Below are 18,752 nucleotides of genomic sequence, written 5' to 3' on the forward strand. Positions count from 1 at the left end.
GTGAAGGCCATCGCTTATGATTCATATAATTTTCATCAGACTGTTCAGTAATAGCTCTTTTTCTGTGTATGTATGTATGTATGTATGTACATATATATATACACATATATATACATATACACATATACATATGTATATACATATACACATATACATATGTATATACATATACGTATACACATATACATATGTATATACATATACGTATACATATGTATATACATATACATGTCGTACACCTCAAATTATCAAAACATGCTGTAAACAAAACAATACAAATACACAAAAAGAGCATATTAAGCCATTAGCCAAGTAAATGTAATTGTCTTAAGTTTAATTTATCAGCTTCCTTAATTCATTGTATTTCTGCAGAATAAGAAAATATGCAATATGCCTCTGATCTGAGATAGTGATGGCAAAATGAAGTGTACATTTCCATTAATAAAAACTATACAGGACCTACATCTCCCTCTGCTGGCGGTCAGTAGTCACTACCTTTAACTGTGCCGTTTATTTATTTATTAATTTTTTTCCATTGCTCTCAGGTGTTTGGTCCTGGACTTCATCTTTAAGCCAACGGTGATATTTACGTCAACGTCCAGTCTCCCTGCCATCTCTCCTGATGGAGAGGGTGTGAAGAATCTTTGAAATATGTAGACATTCCACGAGAGCTGATGCAGAATATTCTGGTTATCTTATCATCTAAAACCACAGTGCAGGCCATATGGTGCAGGCATTGTCTGAACATGGATACTAGTGGCCCACATAATGGATTGCACACGAATCTGCAACAAACCCTTGTCAAATCCTAAAATTTACATGGACAACTTTGTTTCTGTGCATCACTACAGAGGTTCAAACGTGGACTGAAACAGCTGTTGATGTAGTTTTGTCATTTATTGACAAAAAAAAAAGAGAAACACTGGCTGAGGGTGAAATGGGAGGTTCAGTGTAGGGAGCAGTTCTTCAGCACCACAGTCACTCAGACAGTAGCTGGAGCAGGACAGTATGCTGTTACAGTACATCGATCGAGCTGATAGCCAGCGTCATGGACTCACATATGCTAAACACACACACATACACAACTAACCTACAGAATACACACATCTTCTAAAGTCAGTTCAGTCACTTTGGGTTTTTAGGCAGAGAAGGCTTTGTTATCTTCTAATACAGGTCACTTTTATGAAGAGGGTACAGCAGAATGAGACACAAACATGCTGAGGACATCGCAGCTAAACTGATGAGTCAGAACATCTGCATCACAGGGCTCCTCTGACCCCCATTGGTAATAACACACACATAAATGGATATATGCACAGAACACCATGAAACACTAACCGGGCCATTGGACAGTTTTTTAAAATACGAAACATTAATTAAATGTTAATGTGCTGTAAATATGGAGACATGGCTTCCCTCCGACACCGTCCAGTCACAGTGCTGCTACAAGGCGGCGGTGCACGTTAACCACAGGCTGTCCCCTCTCTCTTCCATGGAAGACGTAGGCTGGTTCTGGACCATAACAGTGCTAGGGTTAAGCGACGGGTTTGCTGGGTTTTGGGAGCCACATAGGCTCAGAGGTCTAAGTGGAATGCAGGAAGAACAGTCATTGGAATCACTGTGAAGTTGAAGATATTGTCTCTGATTTTGTTATAGCGCTCAAAAGATTTTTCTCTCAGCTCCTGCTTGATGTTTTGACCAAATTTCTAAACTTCAGTAGTTTGGAAACTTTGTCAAACTAGTGGATGCTATAACAAAATAAGGGAACATGTCTTTAATGTTTTCACGATTCCTATGATTCAAAGATTAAATCTAGGCCAACAGCTGAAATGCTGACGTGGAGGTTTTAACCCAGCACTGAGAATCTGCATTGCTGGCGCACAGAGGGAAAATCCAGAATCCAGTTTCTGGATTAGCCCACTTCGATACATATTACTGCAACATGAACTGGAAGTAATAGAGGCTGTGTAGGGGTCAATAATGTCAAGAAATAATGCCATAGTACACAGTGAAACAGCTACAGGGGGGGCGGGGGCTTCTCCAGTGCTTGGACCACATGGTGAGCTATAGTGAGGGGGACGAGGCAGGCGTTGGTTTTTAGCGAGGATCGTCGGGAGCAGCGATCTTCTCCAAGCTGGGCTCCATGCCCCAGATCTCCTTGGCATACTGGGAAATGGTGCGGTCACTGGAGAATTTACCACAGCCAGCAATGTTGTGAATCACCATCTTGGTCCACTCTTTGGGGTCCTTTAGGGAAAGGGGGGGGGGTCACATTGTAAAATAAGATGAAAATGTATTAAAACATGAAAAGAATATCGTGGTTAGTACAGTAAAATATAGTATACTACAAAAGTGTAGTACAACACGATTGAGTACTGTACACTTACATTGAATATTTGGATAAACCTAGGCTACGGTATACTATTGTACATTAGCATATCCAATAAACAGTAGTATATACACAGGGACAGTATCATATACAATACACTACTATATGACTATATAGAGTACAATACACTGCAGTACCACATTGCATATCTAATGTGGAAATAAAGCAGAAATTAAACACTATTTCAGACATATTGCATGTAGTTAGAAACAACTACCGTATTTTCCGCACTATAAGGCGCACTTAAAAGCCTTTAATTTTCTCAAAAAACTACAAAGCCGCACCGCTTGCAGCATTACGGCGGAGTAATACATACTGTGCTTCACCATCATATTACAGTGTGTGTGTGTATAAGGACCCCAAAATGGCACCTGTCAAGAGACACGCTTACGACGCGGACTTCAAACTCAAGGCTGTCAGTCACGCAGTAGAACATGGGAATAGAGCAGCTGCGAGAGAATTCAACATTAATGAATCAATGGTAGGAAGTGGAGGAAGTTTGACTGACTGACTGTTTTGTTTCGCTTAATGCGCCTTATAGTCCGGTGCGCCTTGTATATGAAAAAAGATCGAAAATAGACCATTCATTGACAGTGCGCCTTATAATCCAGTGCGCCCTATAGTGCGGAAAATACGGTAATTAAATTCATCAATGTCAAAGTCATCATGCTGTACTAGACTGCTGGACAGACGACTTGTGTCTTACTGACCTTGTAGAGTGCGCTGACTCTCTCTTGACATTTGATGTAGGCCTCATAGTCTGCAAACACCTTGAACCTGCAGCACAGACAGCACAGCGATGAAGCATTCTACTATAAATCAATACAATCAATACATTTATTTGGGACGTTAATGATCCAAGCAAACAGGACAGTGTCAACATAGTCTCATTCATTTCACAGTGGATGAAAATGATAGACTGATGACACTGCGGGACCGTGGACATAAAGGCAGTCTGTGTGTCAGCACGGACACGGTGCCGGTCCCTCAGCGTCAGCAGTGTGCTCTAACCTGTCGTGGTGCATCAGCATGTTGACGAGGTCTTTGAAGAGGTCAGGCTGGCTGGGGCTGAAGAGCCCTCCAGATATCTGGTCCATCGCCTGCTTGAGCTCGGGGATGCGGTTGTAGTACGATGCGGCGTCATAGCTGAGGAGAAAAGACATTCAACAAACACAATCAGAGATAATAGGCCCCTGGACACGGACATGCTAAAGCCCCCCCCGCATAGGAGCAGGACACACAGACTTTATAGTTGTCAAGCCTATTTGAAGATGCTTTGTGTCGCTCTGTAGTCGCTGCGCATCTTCATATGCTGTGTTTCTTGTGTGATTGTTTTTGTGTTTATTTTTAGTCTGTGGTTGTTTTGAGTGTCTTTGTAGTAATTATGAGTCTATTTGTGTTTGTTTTGCACTAATTTTGTTGTTGCTGTGTGTCTCTTTGTAGTAATGTTGCATTTATTTGTGCTTGTTGTGCCTCTCTTTGTTATCCTTTTAAGTCTCTGGAGTTTGTGTCTCTTTGTAGTTGTGTTGAGTTTCTTTTTTCAGTAATTTTCAGTCTCTTTGTAATTCTTTTGTGTTTGCTGTTGTTTTCCCCCTTTTCATAGACGTTTGAGCCCCATTGTGTCCTTTGCAGCAGTTTTTCATCTCTTTATGGTTGTTTTGGTGTCTTTATGTGACTCTTTTTAATTGTTTTATGTTTCTTTGTGGTAATTTTGAGTCTCTTCTTTCTTGTGTCTCTTTGATTGGCATTTTGTAGGTGGGGGAGGCCTGCCACTTTGGGCCCCTGGGCCTGTGCCCGATAGGCCCGTTCAGTAATGAATTCATAAACATACATTTTGACAGGTATAAGGCAACAACGTGGGTGAATTTGATCCAAAGATCTGGCCCAGTGCAGCTTCAATATTTTCTTAATTATAACTTATGACTCTCACCCCTTCTTGTCGAGAGCATCCACGTCGGGCACCCTCATACCGAAGATGAAGAGGTTCTCTTCTCCAGCCTCCTCTGCCATTTCCACATTGGCTCCATCCATGGTGCCAATGGTGAGGGCTCCATTCAGCATGAACTTCATGTTCCCGGTGCCAGAGGCCTCAGTACCAGCTGTGGAGATCTGCTCCGACAGGTCAGATGCAGGGATGACTGCGGACAGGAGATTCAGAATTGCAGTGTTTCTCTTGAACAAAGTTCTATTTCACACACTAAAGCAGGTCCTTGGATTGCAGATTCTAAGCCCTTAATACGTTTCCCAGAAGGCCCGTTTCCAAATGATAAATTACTCATTTGTGAATAAGATTACAAATTCACAGTATCCGTTACCCTTTTCAGCCAGAGTGACCCGATAGTTCTCCAGGTAGATGACTTTGAGGCGATCTCCCACCACGGTGTCATTATTGACAATGTCTCCAATTGATGTGATCAGCTTGATGATCATCTTGGCAGTGTGATAACCTGGAGCCGCCTGAAAACACAGAGGACATCATCAGGAGGAACACTAAATGGAAACCAGGCTGGAGCACAACTCATGTATAATGCATGTTTCCAGGTTGTGGGAGGAGAAATGAACTGCATGGGATAACTTTATTCTTTTGTTTTATACAAAAACATTTATTGGGATAAACTCTAATCAGTACATAATAAGAGCTCTAGATCTATAATGATCAGCCCACATAAGACTACATTTATGACAGGAATCACAAAACAAACTCAATTTTAAGAAGAAGTTTGAAAGAGTAAATCAAATGGATGGAGCTAGATGAGCAATTTTCCAGTCTTTCATTTATTCTTAACATTTTAAAAAGTCATCTCTGTAATGGACACACAGAAGACAAGCACATTTTCCAACGTCAGTGTTCCGTCTAGACATAGAAAAACAAATGTGATGTAACACCTTCAGCCACTCACCTTTCCTCCGATCATGATGGTCCTGGGGGTCCATGACTTGTTAGGTTCCTTCTTTATCCCTGATTAAAAACAAACGAAAAAAGTTGAATCCATAGTCGTTTTCTAAGAAGCTGCCAGAATAAAAAGAAAAAGCACCCACGGTTGTACAGCGTGATGATGTGCAGGCAGTTGAGCAGCTGCCGTTTGTACTCGTGGATCCTCTTCACCTGGACATCAAACATGGAGTTGGGGTTGATCTTCACCTTGTACTGCTCTTCGAGGTGGGCAGCAAACTTCATCTTGTTCTCCTAAAAGTCGAGGTGGTACAGAGGGATGTGATAAGAAACGAACAGGAAAAATAAGAGATGATAATCATCTTCAGGTTTTTTAAGCCCTCACTTGTTTGACTTTGGCAACATCCCGAATGAAGGCGTCATCGTCCACAAAGTCCAGAAGGTTCTTCAGCTGGTCCAGGTCACGGATGTAGTCCTCACCAATCCTCTAAATGAAACGATCACCACATGAGGACATTTGGGACAAAAGGATCTGCAGTGTAAATATTTGATTCTGTGTTTGGATGTCAGTCAGCTAATGTTGTCTTTGCAGAAAATCAACGGGGCTTTCCTCTCACTCCGTTGCATTCAGTCTGAATGAACAAGAACAAACGCACCTCTGCGATGACCTCAGCCAGGCCGGGGTTGCACATGACCAGCCAGCGCCTGGGTGTGATGCCGTTGGTCTTGTTCTGAAACTTATCAGGGTCTACTTCGTAGAAATCCTTGAACCTGAGGAGGAGAGGAGCACCTTAAGTTTGAGTGACATTCTTAGTGACATTCTTGAGCCTTAAGTTAGTTCTTGAAAAGCAGAGTGAAGTCAAACACAAACATGGCCGAGGCTTCTTTACTGTAACGCTTCACTAGCACACGCAAGCCAGAGAAGAGATGAGGACTGGTTTCCTTACACGGTGTCTTTGATGATTTCCGAGTGGATGCGGGCCACTCCGTTGACTGCATGAGATCCCACAATGCACAGGTGGGCCATGTTGATTTTCTTGCTGTCCCCTTCCTCGATCAGGGACATGCGACGCAGGCGGTCAAGATCTCCAGGGTAGAGCTTGGCGATTCGCTGGAGGGGTGAAGGAGAGAGACGTCTCAGTATGTCTGAGTGTGCATTATGATTTTTAGCTTTACTTTAAGCTTTTAGTCCATCATGAGACAAGCCTTTGTGCCTCTGCTTCTAAACTAAGCCATTTACTGGTGCTAAATTCAACATTCAGAGCATTAATATAGCATAAACAACTATTGTCTAAGTAAAAATATAGAGGAGTAATGTCTACCTGAACAGAGAATGAAGTCACTCTGCCTTTTAGTGCATGCGAGTCTCTCTGTGACACTCCACTGGCACTGCGTTCAGACAGCGATTAGCGCTGATCATGCAGTCCCAACCGACGGCGTTGTCACAGAAGCTAAGCTGTTAGCTGCATCAGCTGCGCACTACTAGCTCTGTCAGCACTGTTACGGTTGTTTGCACCGTTAGCTGCTTGCCTCTGGCTCAGTCGTCGCCATGTTGACAGCCATATATGGAGGCAATCCCTCAATTGTAGTTCTGCTCTGAAATTTGGACATTTGTTATCAAAGGCGCTAAATTCCAAAGTCAGTGATGTCACTGATGTTACTTTGTATCCTATAAATCTGATCTGTAGTTAAACCGGTTAAACCACGTGTTTGGATGATTTGTTCAGTTGAGCAGATTCAGCACAGTAAGAAATGTACATTACAATATCCACGGCCTGTAAGACATCTAAGTTGTTTCAACATAAACATTTAAGTGATCACTGCCTTAAAATAGATTTTCACTTACACCTGGATGATAAATGCCCCGTTTTCTTTAAAAAACAAGATTTGTGGGATTTGGGCTATTATTTTCATTTTCATATTAAGGATTGATAGTCCAAGAAAATAATGCATTCTGGCTTGCAAGTCACGTCTCATGGACGTTAAAAAGTTTAGATATTGGCGTCAGCTAAATGCCTCAAATGTTCATGAATCTACGTCCAGCTGTCCTCCTACCTCCAGGTGCCTCCTGTTGATCTCGTAGATGATCTCCAGGTGACGGGGCAGCAGGTTCTGGAAGAGGTCGACGGGCCAGCGCTCCAGGGCTTCGGGCAGGACGGTGTGGTTGGTGTAGGCACAGGTACGAACCACGATGTCCCAGGCCTGGACACGAAGAGGACAGGACCAGAGACAGGTGGGTTAGAGACCTCTGACATTATCACACATACTCACATGTTCGTCAGACAACTAAAACTGTGACGGGACATAAAAATATGCGTATTTTGACATTAAAAACAATTTCATTAGTGTAGAAAAGGACATTGTTGTCTTGTGTACTCTACTAATTGTTTTTTGGAAAACATGATCCAATGTTACAGTGATGTTGATCCCTCAGGTGGTCCTTTGAGTAGGTCCCCAATAAAATGTGTTTTCTGACAAATGATAGTGTTAAACTCTTGTTGGATGTTATATGGTAATAATTATGGATATATATTCATATGCAAGTGTTAATAAAATGTTTAATTTAGGTTTCATCTTTTCTTCTTCACTCCTTGACTCACATTTTGTGATAAATATGATTATATATTTTTTCAGAACCTAAAAAGAATATCTAAGGGTGTAATTCAGTCCATAAAAATGTAATTAAACCTAATTAAATAAACTTCAGGTATCAGTGATGTTTCGTGGTACACATCTGTAGCATTAAATGAATTTAATTCCAGGGAATGAACCTTATTTTTTCCCTGATAGGCAACACAATTAATAAACCAAAAGAGCCTCACTTTCAGAAAAAAAACCCAATAATCCACAGACTGATTATTATTTTCTGACCGTCTGTGCATCCGTCCCGAGATCAAACTCTAAATGATTGCAGGAGAGTCGAAATGTGTTGTGTCTAGATGTTTACACTAGAATTGAGAAAACTTCACCGATACTAAAAGTTGACTTGCTTACATCCTGTCACAGTGCATGACTTCAGCTCTGACTAGTGTGTCATGGTGAGGCGGTCGACGTGCTGCTGCATCATTGTTTCTGCAGCGTTGAAGGATGCAGAGACAGCGTTGCTACACAAGTGACCACAGGACAATTCAGTTAAACTGCAGTAGTTACAGGTCGGCTCCAATACGGAGGCCTGTGTGTGTGAACACCACATACCTTCCCCCAAGTGAGATTCTCCAAGTCCACCAGGATCCTCATCAGCTCGGGGATGGCCAAAGCAGGATGGGTGTCGTTCAGCTGGATGGCCACCTGCAGACAGAGATGAAGAAAACCGTACAGTGCTTTAAAGAGTGAAGGCAGACATCCGGCAGAACACTGCATCCAAGCTGCAATACTGCAGTCTGATTTAAAGATAATAATATGAATGCAATGAACATGGAGACCAGTTCACACATGACTAAATACATTCATTCATTCATCCGTAACCGCTTATCCTGTTAAGGGGGTCTGGAGCCGATCCCAGCTTTCATTGGGTGAAGGCAGGCTTTACCTGGACAGGTCTCCAGACTATCACAGGGCTGACATAGAGACAGACAACCATTCACACTCACATCACACCTACGGGCAATTTAGCGCATGCAAACTCCACACAGAAGGCCGTCTGGCCAGGGAATTGAACCCGGGCCCCTTTTGCTGTGAGGCGACAGTGCTAACCACTACACCTGCGTTCAGCCCCTGACTAAATACATTCCCGGATTAATAGTTGTGATGGAGTCCTCATCTTTGAGATCATACGTTGGATCTCTCACCTTGTCTGGCAGCGTAGAAAGGTCTAGACGCACAAACTCCGTGGAGCCAAACTTGGAGGCTTTGAATCGACGGATGATGTCCTGAAGAGTCGCTGCTACGACGAAGTACTCCTGCTTCAGACGCAGCTCCTTCCCTTCAAAGAACTGAAGAATAAAGACGACATGGAAAAAACTGTCATCTTTTAGAATACATGAGATACCGTCATTTTATGACGATGTTTTAGAAAACACTATTCTGGAGAAAGAAATTGTCTGATTTTGAAAAGCTGCTTTTTTTTTTTTTTTTTTTTTTAGGCCATTTCGGTGCAATGGACCTCTACAACAAGCTGAAGACACAACATCCAAAATATTTCCCTTGAAAAAAAAAATCTTATGGTTAATTTAGGCTATAACCAATATTATGATTTCTAGAGCAACAAGATTTCCTGTGCAATGACCCTTTCACCCCCAAATAAAGTATTCTAGTTCCATCTATTACTCCACTCACATTGTCGTTGGGGTAGAGGACCCTGGAGATGTTCTCAGCCAGGTTTCTGTCCAGCACGGCTTGAATGTAGCCGCCAACATTGACTGTGGGACATCGTTTACATTCATATTTAGCAGCTGTTGATCTATTTCCAAGATATTAATGGTGATTATTCAGCAGTACAGGTGACAATACTCACAGTCCTTTAGGTTAAAGTCACAGGGGGCCTTAGCAGACCACAGTCTCATGGTGTTGACGATGTTGTTTCTGTAGCCGGGTACTGGGGTGTCATAAGGAAGAGCCAGAACCACCTGAATACAGGTTAAAAATATACATTTAATACACTGGTTATTGTTTCATTAGTCTCTGTTTAAATGGGTATTGTGTTAGGGCGTATTCTTGCCCTGCTCTTAGATGGTAGTTTGTTTTTTTATAACTGATAACTGTAAATGTAGAATATTTGAACCCAGCAGTAGAGGTGAAATGCTGCCCCCTATCTGTTTGGAGGACGTGGCCAGATATTACACATTGCACCTTTAATGTGTTAAACCATTGCATGGTTTGTTGAATGTCCAGCTCACAACATATCTTGGTCACTTTTCTTTAACAACCACATTTAAAAGGATTCTTGTGTTTTGGTAATAAAATAAAATTATGATATCGGCCTCAAAAATCCAGTATCAGTTGGACTAGAATTTAAACCCAGGAAACTCATGATAATTATTGTTTCATCATCATCATCATCATCATCATATTTTTTAATACTTTTATCACATCTAGCCAAAGTATCTCTTCAGTTCCATATTAAATATGTAATCAGATAGCATTATATAACATGAGAGGTGAATAGCAATGTTTTAATAAAAGCTCAGTTCTGGAGTCTGTTCCTGTACTGACCTGTGTGTCGACCCACTTCACTCCCTCAGCTGTTTGCTCCACTCGTCCGTAGAAGTGGACTGGCCGCATGTACTCAGGGCGAGCCTTCTCCCAGGGGTTCCCGTAACGCAGCCAGTCGTCAGCTTCCTCCACCTGTGGAAGCACCGCGCTGTGGTATTGATTTGATGTGCTAATGAACATACAGCGCACAGAAGGTTGCCATTTCATATGGAATACTGGGTACAGAACTATTTCTTAGGTTCCTTCCAACAAAACGTGTCTGTGGTAAAGATGGTCATTAAAAAACAAAAAAAGGGTCTTATTGTGACTGACAGGATTTCTGGTTCTTTCACAGTCAACTTTTCAGCCTTAACTTTAGTATGAAGACCGTTTCTTGCACTCAATCTTTAGGTAAGAGAATTGAGCTCCCTGACTCTGTTGTGCGGTCATGTTCAGAGGAAGTTCAGAGGACTTTCTGATGAAAAAATATTTAAACTGGTATTTCGATTTGGAGGCAACAAGCTTCCATTATAATAAATAAATAAATCACTCCATAACTAAATAAATTAAATGATTAAGAAAATTGTCTAGAAATAATAGCCTCAATTATCAAATGTGCAGGTTAATTATAAAATAAATAATATGCACAAAACAAATAAATATATTAAAAGTGACATTTTTGAATTGGGAAATAATTCAATATGAAAATAAATTAATACAAAAATAACATTTATTATGAAATAAATATAAATCCATTTATTAATTTATTTATTTCTGTGCATATCGATTTATTTTCGAATTACCATGCACATTTATTTGCTAGATGTGCATATTGTTTATACATTTATTTCTATATTATTTAATTAATGTATTTATTTAGTTATTTATTTCTTGATTTATTTGTTTTAATAATGGCATTATTCCTCAATATCCTGCTGAAAAGTTCAGGTCAAAATCAAAAACCTATAAAGAAACAACCATTCAGGTAGAGTGAGGTTTACCACAAGTAGTTAGGATACATTGGACTTTAAATCAGCATGTTTACAGAACATAAACACCATCAGGGGAGCATACCTGCCAGCCGTCGACTATTTTCTGATTGAAGATTCCAAACTCGTAGCGGATGCCGTATCCGTAGGCAGCCAGACCCAGAGAGGCCATAGAGTCCAGGAAGCAAGCTGAGGAAACAACATGGGGGGGGTTCGGTTCTGTTTGAGACAAGGCTGCCCACAGCACGAAACATCACTGTCTGTCAGCAGCCAATCAGGAGGCAGCAGGAACTCACCAGCCAGGCGACCCAGACCACCGTTGCCAAGACCAGCATCTTCCTCGATGTCCTGCAGCTCCTCCATGTCCAGACCCAGCTGAAGGAGGACACAGCAACATATTGTCACTGCTGTAAATACAGCCATCATTCCTCTATTTCACCCCGAATGGACATTAGACCAGTCCTCGTCTTTCCTTTATGGATCCTGTACCCACTGATGCTGCTCATAGCCATTAAAAAGGGACACTTGATCAATTTTACTGATCATTTGGTTTGTTTATTTATTTATTTATTTCACTGATGACATCATCTGGGTTATACATTTCAGCCTGGACTTTGACAAATGTACAACAGAGAGCCTGTGTTCATAACTGGAAACCCAATTCTATTAAAGTGCAACACTAATTTATCGGAGTACCCCTTTTATGCACTTGACTACCAAGACTTTGGCTCAGTCGCAATCCATCCCTGACACTGTCTGATACCCATGGAGGAGTCAATTACATTTTATAGTACATAATGACCGTTTCTTGAATGTTCTGCATTTACAGTCCAGATGTATATAGCCAAAAGTATGAGGACACAACTGGCACACACTGGTTTGGGCCTCTTAGTTCCAGTTAAGGGGAAATATTAAGACTACAGGATATAATATTTTAGACATTGGTGTTGGTCCGACTTTGTGTTAAAAGCTGGTTTGGCTCGCTCCTGTTTCAACATGACAATGCCTCCACATCATAGACGCTGAATAAGAAGTGGATGTAGTCGTCTTGATGTGAACCCATTTGTTTGTGGACTGCCGTCTTGGAGCCTTGAGTTTGGCATTTTGTCCATGGCCATCTTGGGTTCGGCAGTCCCCATCTTGTTTTGTTTTTTTAAACCAGTCAACAGGAAGTGACCATATTTGAACTGCAGAGGAGTGACTCCTGGGTAGAGACGCCGTATACCGCTCTGGTAGCGACCTGTCAATCACTGTGTAGCCCCGCCCTAATGCATACCCTGCTTTATGGTCTATTTGACTCTAAATGGACCATCATTTACTAAATGAACATCATGCTGTATTGAAGAAGACTTGAAACTAGAGATTGAGACCATAAACTCATGTTTACAATGTTTACTGAGGGAATAAATCAAGAGAGAAGTAGAGTCATTTTCTCATAGACTTCTATACAACCAGAGGAGTCGCCCCCTGATGGACATTAGAGAAAATGCACATTTGAGACACTTGGCTTCCCTTTTGCCTGCCTGGAACACTGACTCACTCAATGTCATGGTTGTACCTCACTCTGAATGGGCGCAAATCACTGCAGCCAGGATTTAAACTTCAGGTGGGAAACTGGAACCAGAAATGTGGAGGCCTGATGTTTGGATGTCCATGCACTTTGTTCAAGTCTCCAATTAATTTGGGCTCTATAGTTAAATGTACTTTTTTAACCCCTGCCTCAAAGCGGAGCCTAGTGTGTAAACTCATACGAGAGTTATGCCCCCATGATCCTTTGCCTCACCTGGTACGTGGCTTCATCGCAGGCGTTCTCCAAGGCCAGGTTGACCATTGTGTTCTGCAGAGTGCGTCCCATGTAAAACTCCAGGGAGAGGTAGTAGACGCGCTGAGGAAAAACAGAGAAGCAACCTCTGAATGACCAGCTTCAGTACATTTTCACCTGATATAAAGCTGGCTATACTTTATATATTTTCTTTTTTTAAAATCAGACAAAACGTATATCGTTTCATCTAAAATCGACATGATGGAAAAAAAAAAAAAAGAAAAAAAAAAAAACACGAAATACTGAACTAAAAATTGCCATAGATTCTCAGGATACTAATAATAAACACACGTGACCCATTTGGTGTCCCTCATGGCCCCTGCAACATTATCTCCTGTAGAACACAACAGCTGCTGTCAGAGGCAACAATAGCAGAGCTATTTCTGGCAGCTCCACCAACAATATCTGTCTCAGCCCACAGAGAAGACAATCACACCAGGAGCCTCAGTAACACAGCTGAAGGTTTCCTCACAGCTCTGTGAAGTGTGAAGGGTAACACGGACGTACCAGTGATGGTCGACCAAATTAAATAGAGGATTTAAGCTGGGTGAGGACTTGTGGAACATTTCAGGGCAGAGTGCCAGGTGACTTTTGTGATCCTGCTGCTGACTGATGGTGGGGGTCGTATAAAGGATGTGGAAAGAAAAAAATGTGACAAAGGCATCCAGTGGTCGGTATAAATAGAAGAGGGAGGGTCTGTGCTTTTTCCCCAAAGGTTACACTGACTACACATGAGCTCTGTGCATTTATTTAAGAAAACAGAGAGTCAAAGAGTTTACATTCACTGACGGAGAGTCAGCTTCTACTTCTCGCTGTGAAACTCTGAATACTGGTGGACATGATTAAACTGATAATGCTGCATTGTTCCAAAGTCTATCTCGCAGTACTTCCTGACTTCACCGCTCTGTGGCTCAAAGCCCATTGGCTCCTACTAAAGATAGGAATCTTGAAAAAAAAACTGCTCACAAATATATTGTTTCATTTTTCTCTTTCTCAACTGAGTCATTTTGTTACACAGCTGGTCAATTAAGTTTTTAGCAGACTTTACTCAAAACAGGGGAAAATAGTGCATTTCTTGGAGACTACTTTCAGCAGCAAATTAATCCACATTTGGTTCCCTATTATGTGGCTTTTTGAAGGGAGCTGAATCTTATGGCTCCGTTCCTTTTCGAGAGTTGTTCAAAAGAACCGCCAGTTAGTACTTTCTTACCCTAACTGTTCTCATGCTGAAGCTTATTCTCTGCAGAGGTCAACCAGCGATTCTGATCTACCGTCTGCTTCTGTGTGTGTGTGTGTGTGTGTGTGTGTGTGTGTGTGTGTGTGTGTGTGTGTGTGTGTGTGTGTGTGTGTGTGTGTGTGTGCCTGTCCCCCGGCGCTGAGGATCTAAGGTCATGCAATGAAATTTGAGCACAACTGTATAAAAGAACAGCTCTCAAATACGACTCGGTTCCCTTCATTCCAAAGAGCCGTTCTAAAGATGCGAGTTGTTCGCGAACGCCACATCAGTATTTTTTGGCAGCAGGACGGTGTATACTGGATGAAGTCGAAATAAAATACAGTGTGTGTTCATGGTGATGAAGGAATACGTTATCAGGTACAACAGTGAGGCTCACTGATGACAGAGGAAAGAGATTTATCAGGATTTGATATACACACACACAATACTAGTTAGTAGATTGGTTAATTGATGATTTTTGTTTGTGATGGGATTTGTCACCAGACTTATTGTTAAAATGTGTTTTTCCTCTTTAAAGTCCTCTTAACTTTTGTACCAGGTTGTTTCCACCTGCTCTTGAAGCTTTATGATGTCCATGCGGAGCTGAATATTAAAAAGAGAGACTCAAAGACACTTTCTTTAATATAAATATGCTAGATGTCATTCATTTTCAACAACTCTTCCCCATATTTCAAATATTTAGGATGGCCACTGGATTATTAAGTTATTTGCAGCAAACTGGCTGCATAAACTGCAGTTGACATTGGACCAACCGGAAATCCAGCAGAGCAACACGTCTAAAGTGGGATGAGTTGATCAGATCCCTGACTGCCATCACACAGTGCAGCAGGCTGAGGGGCCTTTGCATCCTCTACACAGCCTCCTGTTCCAGCAACACCAGAAAGCTGGACATTTTCTAGGTGTACGAACTAAGGTTTCTGGAAGAAAAAAAAGAAGAAAAAAAAGTATGCAAAGTAGCGCCATTCATGTGCCTTTTTTGTTTGTTACTGCGTGGCCATTTTGTGATGCGCAGTGTGCGGTGGTGGGGATGGATGGATGGATGGATGGAGGGCGTTACGTAATACTGTACATATTTCAACAACCAGTTGATTGTGATAATCCCACACAGTGGCAGTGCAGGAGGATACCAGTGTTTGGAAGCACCGGGCGTCGTCCTGAACGCAGGATCAGTTCAAGGTTACTGAGGCAGACGCAGCTGCACGCAGAACATTATGTAACAGACAGCTCTGATAGAGGAAACGTCAAGTGTGGAGAGGAACGCCACGCACTTCAACTCTGCTTCAATAAACTATGCGTGATAAGACAAAGCAGCCGGAACATTACTATAAATGGACATAAAGAGCAAAGAAGCCAGGAGCGCACACACACACACACACACACGCACATGCACACGCACGCCATTAGTTGTGATCACTGCAGCACAGAGCATCCCCTCCCACCGCTCCCCGGTCAGCCGTGTGTGTACGTGCGGGACTGCGGCATCATTTCGCGGCTTACTTTGGGGTCTTTCTCGTAGTAGTGCTGCTGCGTCCGGATCCAGCGGCCCACCAGGTAGTCCCGGACCGTGTTGGCCAGGGCGAAGTAGTAGTCCCGTTTGGTGGCCACATTTCGGTCTTTCACCAGGGTGAAGTGGAGGTGCCTGTTGAAATTAGTTTTCAGGTCCGAGACGTTCTCCACCCCGGCCAGACCTCGAACCGAGATCTGCTTCCTCTTGTCCTGGTCCGTCAGCGGCTTGGCCATGTTTGCGAGCAGTTTATGTCTAGTTTTACTGAATGTCAAGTTAAATTTCAGCCTGTCAGTCTGCTCACTTCTCTTCCGCCTCTTCTCTGAACACAGACAGCCGGTGAGATGTGACAGTCCAGCCTGTTATATATGCGTCACGTACTCACGTCAAGATGGACCGAGGAAAACGGCATCTTCCGGTTCATAGTTTCAAAATAAAACCCCAAATTTGGTTCGAGCCCCACACTGGATCTGCAAGTGCGTCACACGCCACACTGTAACATATTTCACATCATAAACAGCAGCTAGGCTGAGTGACGTGTGTTTATGCCCAAATTGTCGCTATATTCTGCAAAGAAAACCACCAGGAGCAGAGGGCTGCATTGTTTTCTCCAAACTATTTAGTAACTTTTCAAGTGGGCTAAAAAAAAATATCGATAAACGTTGCTTTTATTTTTAAATCAAAATAGCTACCTTTCCGGTCTTAATCTGGTTAATTTGCTGGAGCTCAGCATCCCTGAGAATTAAAAAAAATAAAAATCCTGCAGTAACTGTTCCTACAACTCCTGAGATCGAAAATACTTCGCTTTTTTGCTTTGTCTATTCAAAAGATTTTGGACAGGAAGTATACATTACTAAACGTGTTATTTGATAGTTATTGACTTACGGAGCTAAAGAAGCAAAAAGAAGAAGTAAAATGCTAGGTGGACATGTACTTTTTGTTTTAATAAAATGTGACAAGTAGAACAAGTGAAAGCAGAAAAATAATCTGGAAAGAGGAATTTTATTCTTGACCTCGAAAAGTAATTTGCGGGGAAAATAAAAATCTTATTTCAAAGTGTATTTACAATCATTCTGCAGAGCAACAATAAAAAAGTCTTCATCAAGACAATTACTTAACTAGAAGTCTGATTTACACAAAAAATAGTAATTCAAGGTCCACTTACTAGCTTTTTCCAGGACTTTCAACCATATCTCAAACACTCTCAGAACATTGGTCAAATAGGGTTGAATGTAAAGGTTGAAAAAGATTCCAACATAGCAGTCCAATGATAGCTGAGCTGAGCTAATGCCATCCCAGAAGAAGACCATGAGATGTAATTGAGGTGTCAGAACTGTAAGTGTACCTTGAGTTGTTAATTTTAGTCAAACTAAGTTCAGTATTATGTGATTAGAACTGAGCCTGCAGCAGTGTTTCATGAAAACCGTAAGTTGCAGTTGAAAGCTCCGAAAAATGAGCAAGAAAGTGGACCTTGAGTGGAATCTCAAATGCCAAGTCCCATTACTTCTTCCCAAGCTGCTGAAATTACATCTATTAGAACAGAAAATTAAATTTTACTTGTTGCCTCATTGCATGCAGACTTTGAAGTGTTTTGCCTTTAAAGGCCCTTTATTGCCATTTGTCGCCAAAACTAAATCTAAATAGTTATTTCCTAATACTGACCTTCAGTGACGGGAACATCACTGTTATTCTGTTTTTTCCCCCAATACCTACACACTTCTACAAGGCCACTTTATAATTCAGCTGTGAATGTCAGAAATCCCATACAACTGTACAGACTGTTTCCAGGTTTTAAAAAACATTTGCATCTCTCCAAGTGCAGACTGCCTGTAGAGTTTGTGAGGCAGCGGACACCCGTGACCAACCCAGGTTATGTAACACATTTGAATGAGGCAGCCAACAATGGATTGGCTGTATAAAAACAAAAAAGACTCTTGGCAAGCATCCAGACACAAAGTGTCCCACAACCATGAAAGGAGAAACCAGTCTGTACTCAAAGACAAAAAGGTGAAATGGATCAGTTTAATGCAAAACCAAGCAAGATTTCAACAGCTTTTCATTCAGGCTAGCGCCATGACAAAACCGACTGATTCAAGAAACAGAGTAAAACATTTTTTCTCCATAATAACGAAGGACAGAACTGATAATTTTGTCCTTGCAGAAGCAACACAAAACACTGCACACAGCGTCTTATCGGAGCAGAAAGAGATGCAGAAAAACAAAACGATAGATTCTCAGCATTCAAGTAGTGCGGGGGGGTCAGGAGATGGCAGACCGCAGAATGGATTCCCCTTTTTCAAAGTCAATGTCACAACTGAGACGCAGGCAATCAACAAAAGAAAAACAATTAAAACCCTGGGAATTTCTGGAAAACAATCAAGACTACAAAAAGGTTTTCTGACAGAACTAAGACACACTTCACATCTCGTTATTACAAAAATATTAATCTTATTCAACTCAAAGCCAACATGGGGAACATGACAGGAGTAATAATTTGTGAGTGAGCTGCTCATAATGTATCATGCAAGTTGAACTTCAATATATTAAATCCAATAATAGTCAAGCGTTAACGTCTGAGTTGAACATCTGAAGCGTTGTCTGTTGAGCAGAAATTAAACCTCCAGCTGGCTATTTGAGCAGTTTATTTGGTTTACAAGTAATGTGATAAACTACGGGAGCAATGCAGAACAGTGTCTGTGTGCACACAAGATGCTTTGTGTTAACACTCATTTTAAAAACAGGAAAAATAACTCATTTACTAAGGTTACGCAACTTTACAAATTGAACT

General features: G+C 41.6%; 1 protein-coding gene across 1 annotated transcript; it reads right to left on the minus strand.

Moving 5' to 3' along the window:
• Positions 1 to 878: 878 nt before the first annotated feature.
• On the minus strand, positions 879 to 16,288 carry pygmb (phosphorylase, glycogen, muscle b). The gene is made up of 20 exons (XM_054600922.1): positions 15,958 to 16,288; positions 13,185 to 13,286; positions 11,698 to 11,776; positions 11,487 to 11,590; positions 10,434 to 10,565; positions 9,736 to 9,847; positions 9,558 to 9,640; positions 9,071 to 9,214; positions 8,478 to 8,570; positions 7,338 to 7,484; positions 6,230 to 6,393; positions 5,939 to 6,053; positions 5,668 to 5,769; positions 5,429 to 5,576; positions 5,290 to 5,348; positions 4,705 to 4,846; positions 4,320 to 4,527; positions 3,401 to 3,535; positions 3,100 to 3,166; positions 879 to 2,247 (listed from the first exon to the last, which is right to left on the minus strand). Exons 1-20 carry the CDS (start codon positions 16,198 to 16,200, stop codon positions 2,098 to 2,100), a joined length of 2,529 nt encoding a protein of 842 aa, XP_054456897.1. The 5' UTR covers positions 16,201 to 16,288; the 3' UTR covers positions 879 to 2,097.
• Between the last annotated feature and the right edge of the window lie 2,464 nt (positions 16,289 to 18,752).

This window comes from Anoplopoma fimbria, chromosome 7 (assembly GCF_027596085.1).
Source record: "Anoplopoma fimbria isolate UVic2021 breed Golden Eagle Sablefish chromosome 7, Afim_UVic_2022, whole genome shotgun sequence".
In the NCBI taxonomy this organism is placed as follows: Eukaryota; Metazoa; Chordata; class Actinopteri; order Perciformes; family Anoplopomatidae; genus Anoplopoma; species Anoplopoma fimbria.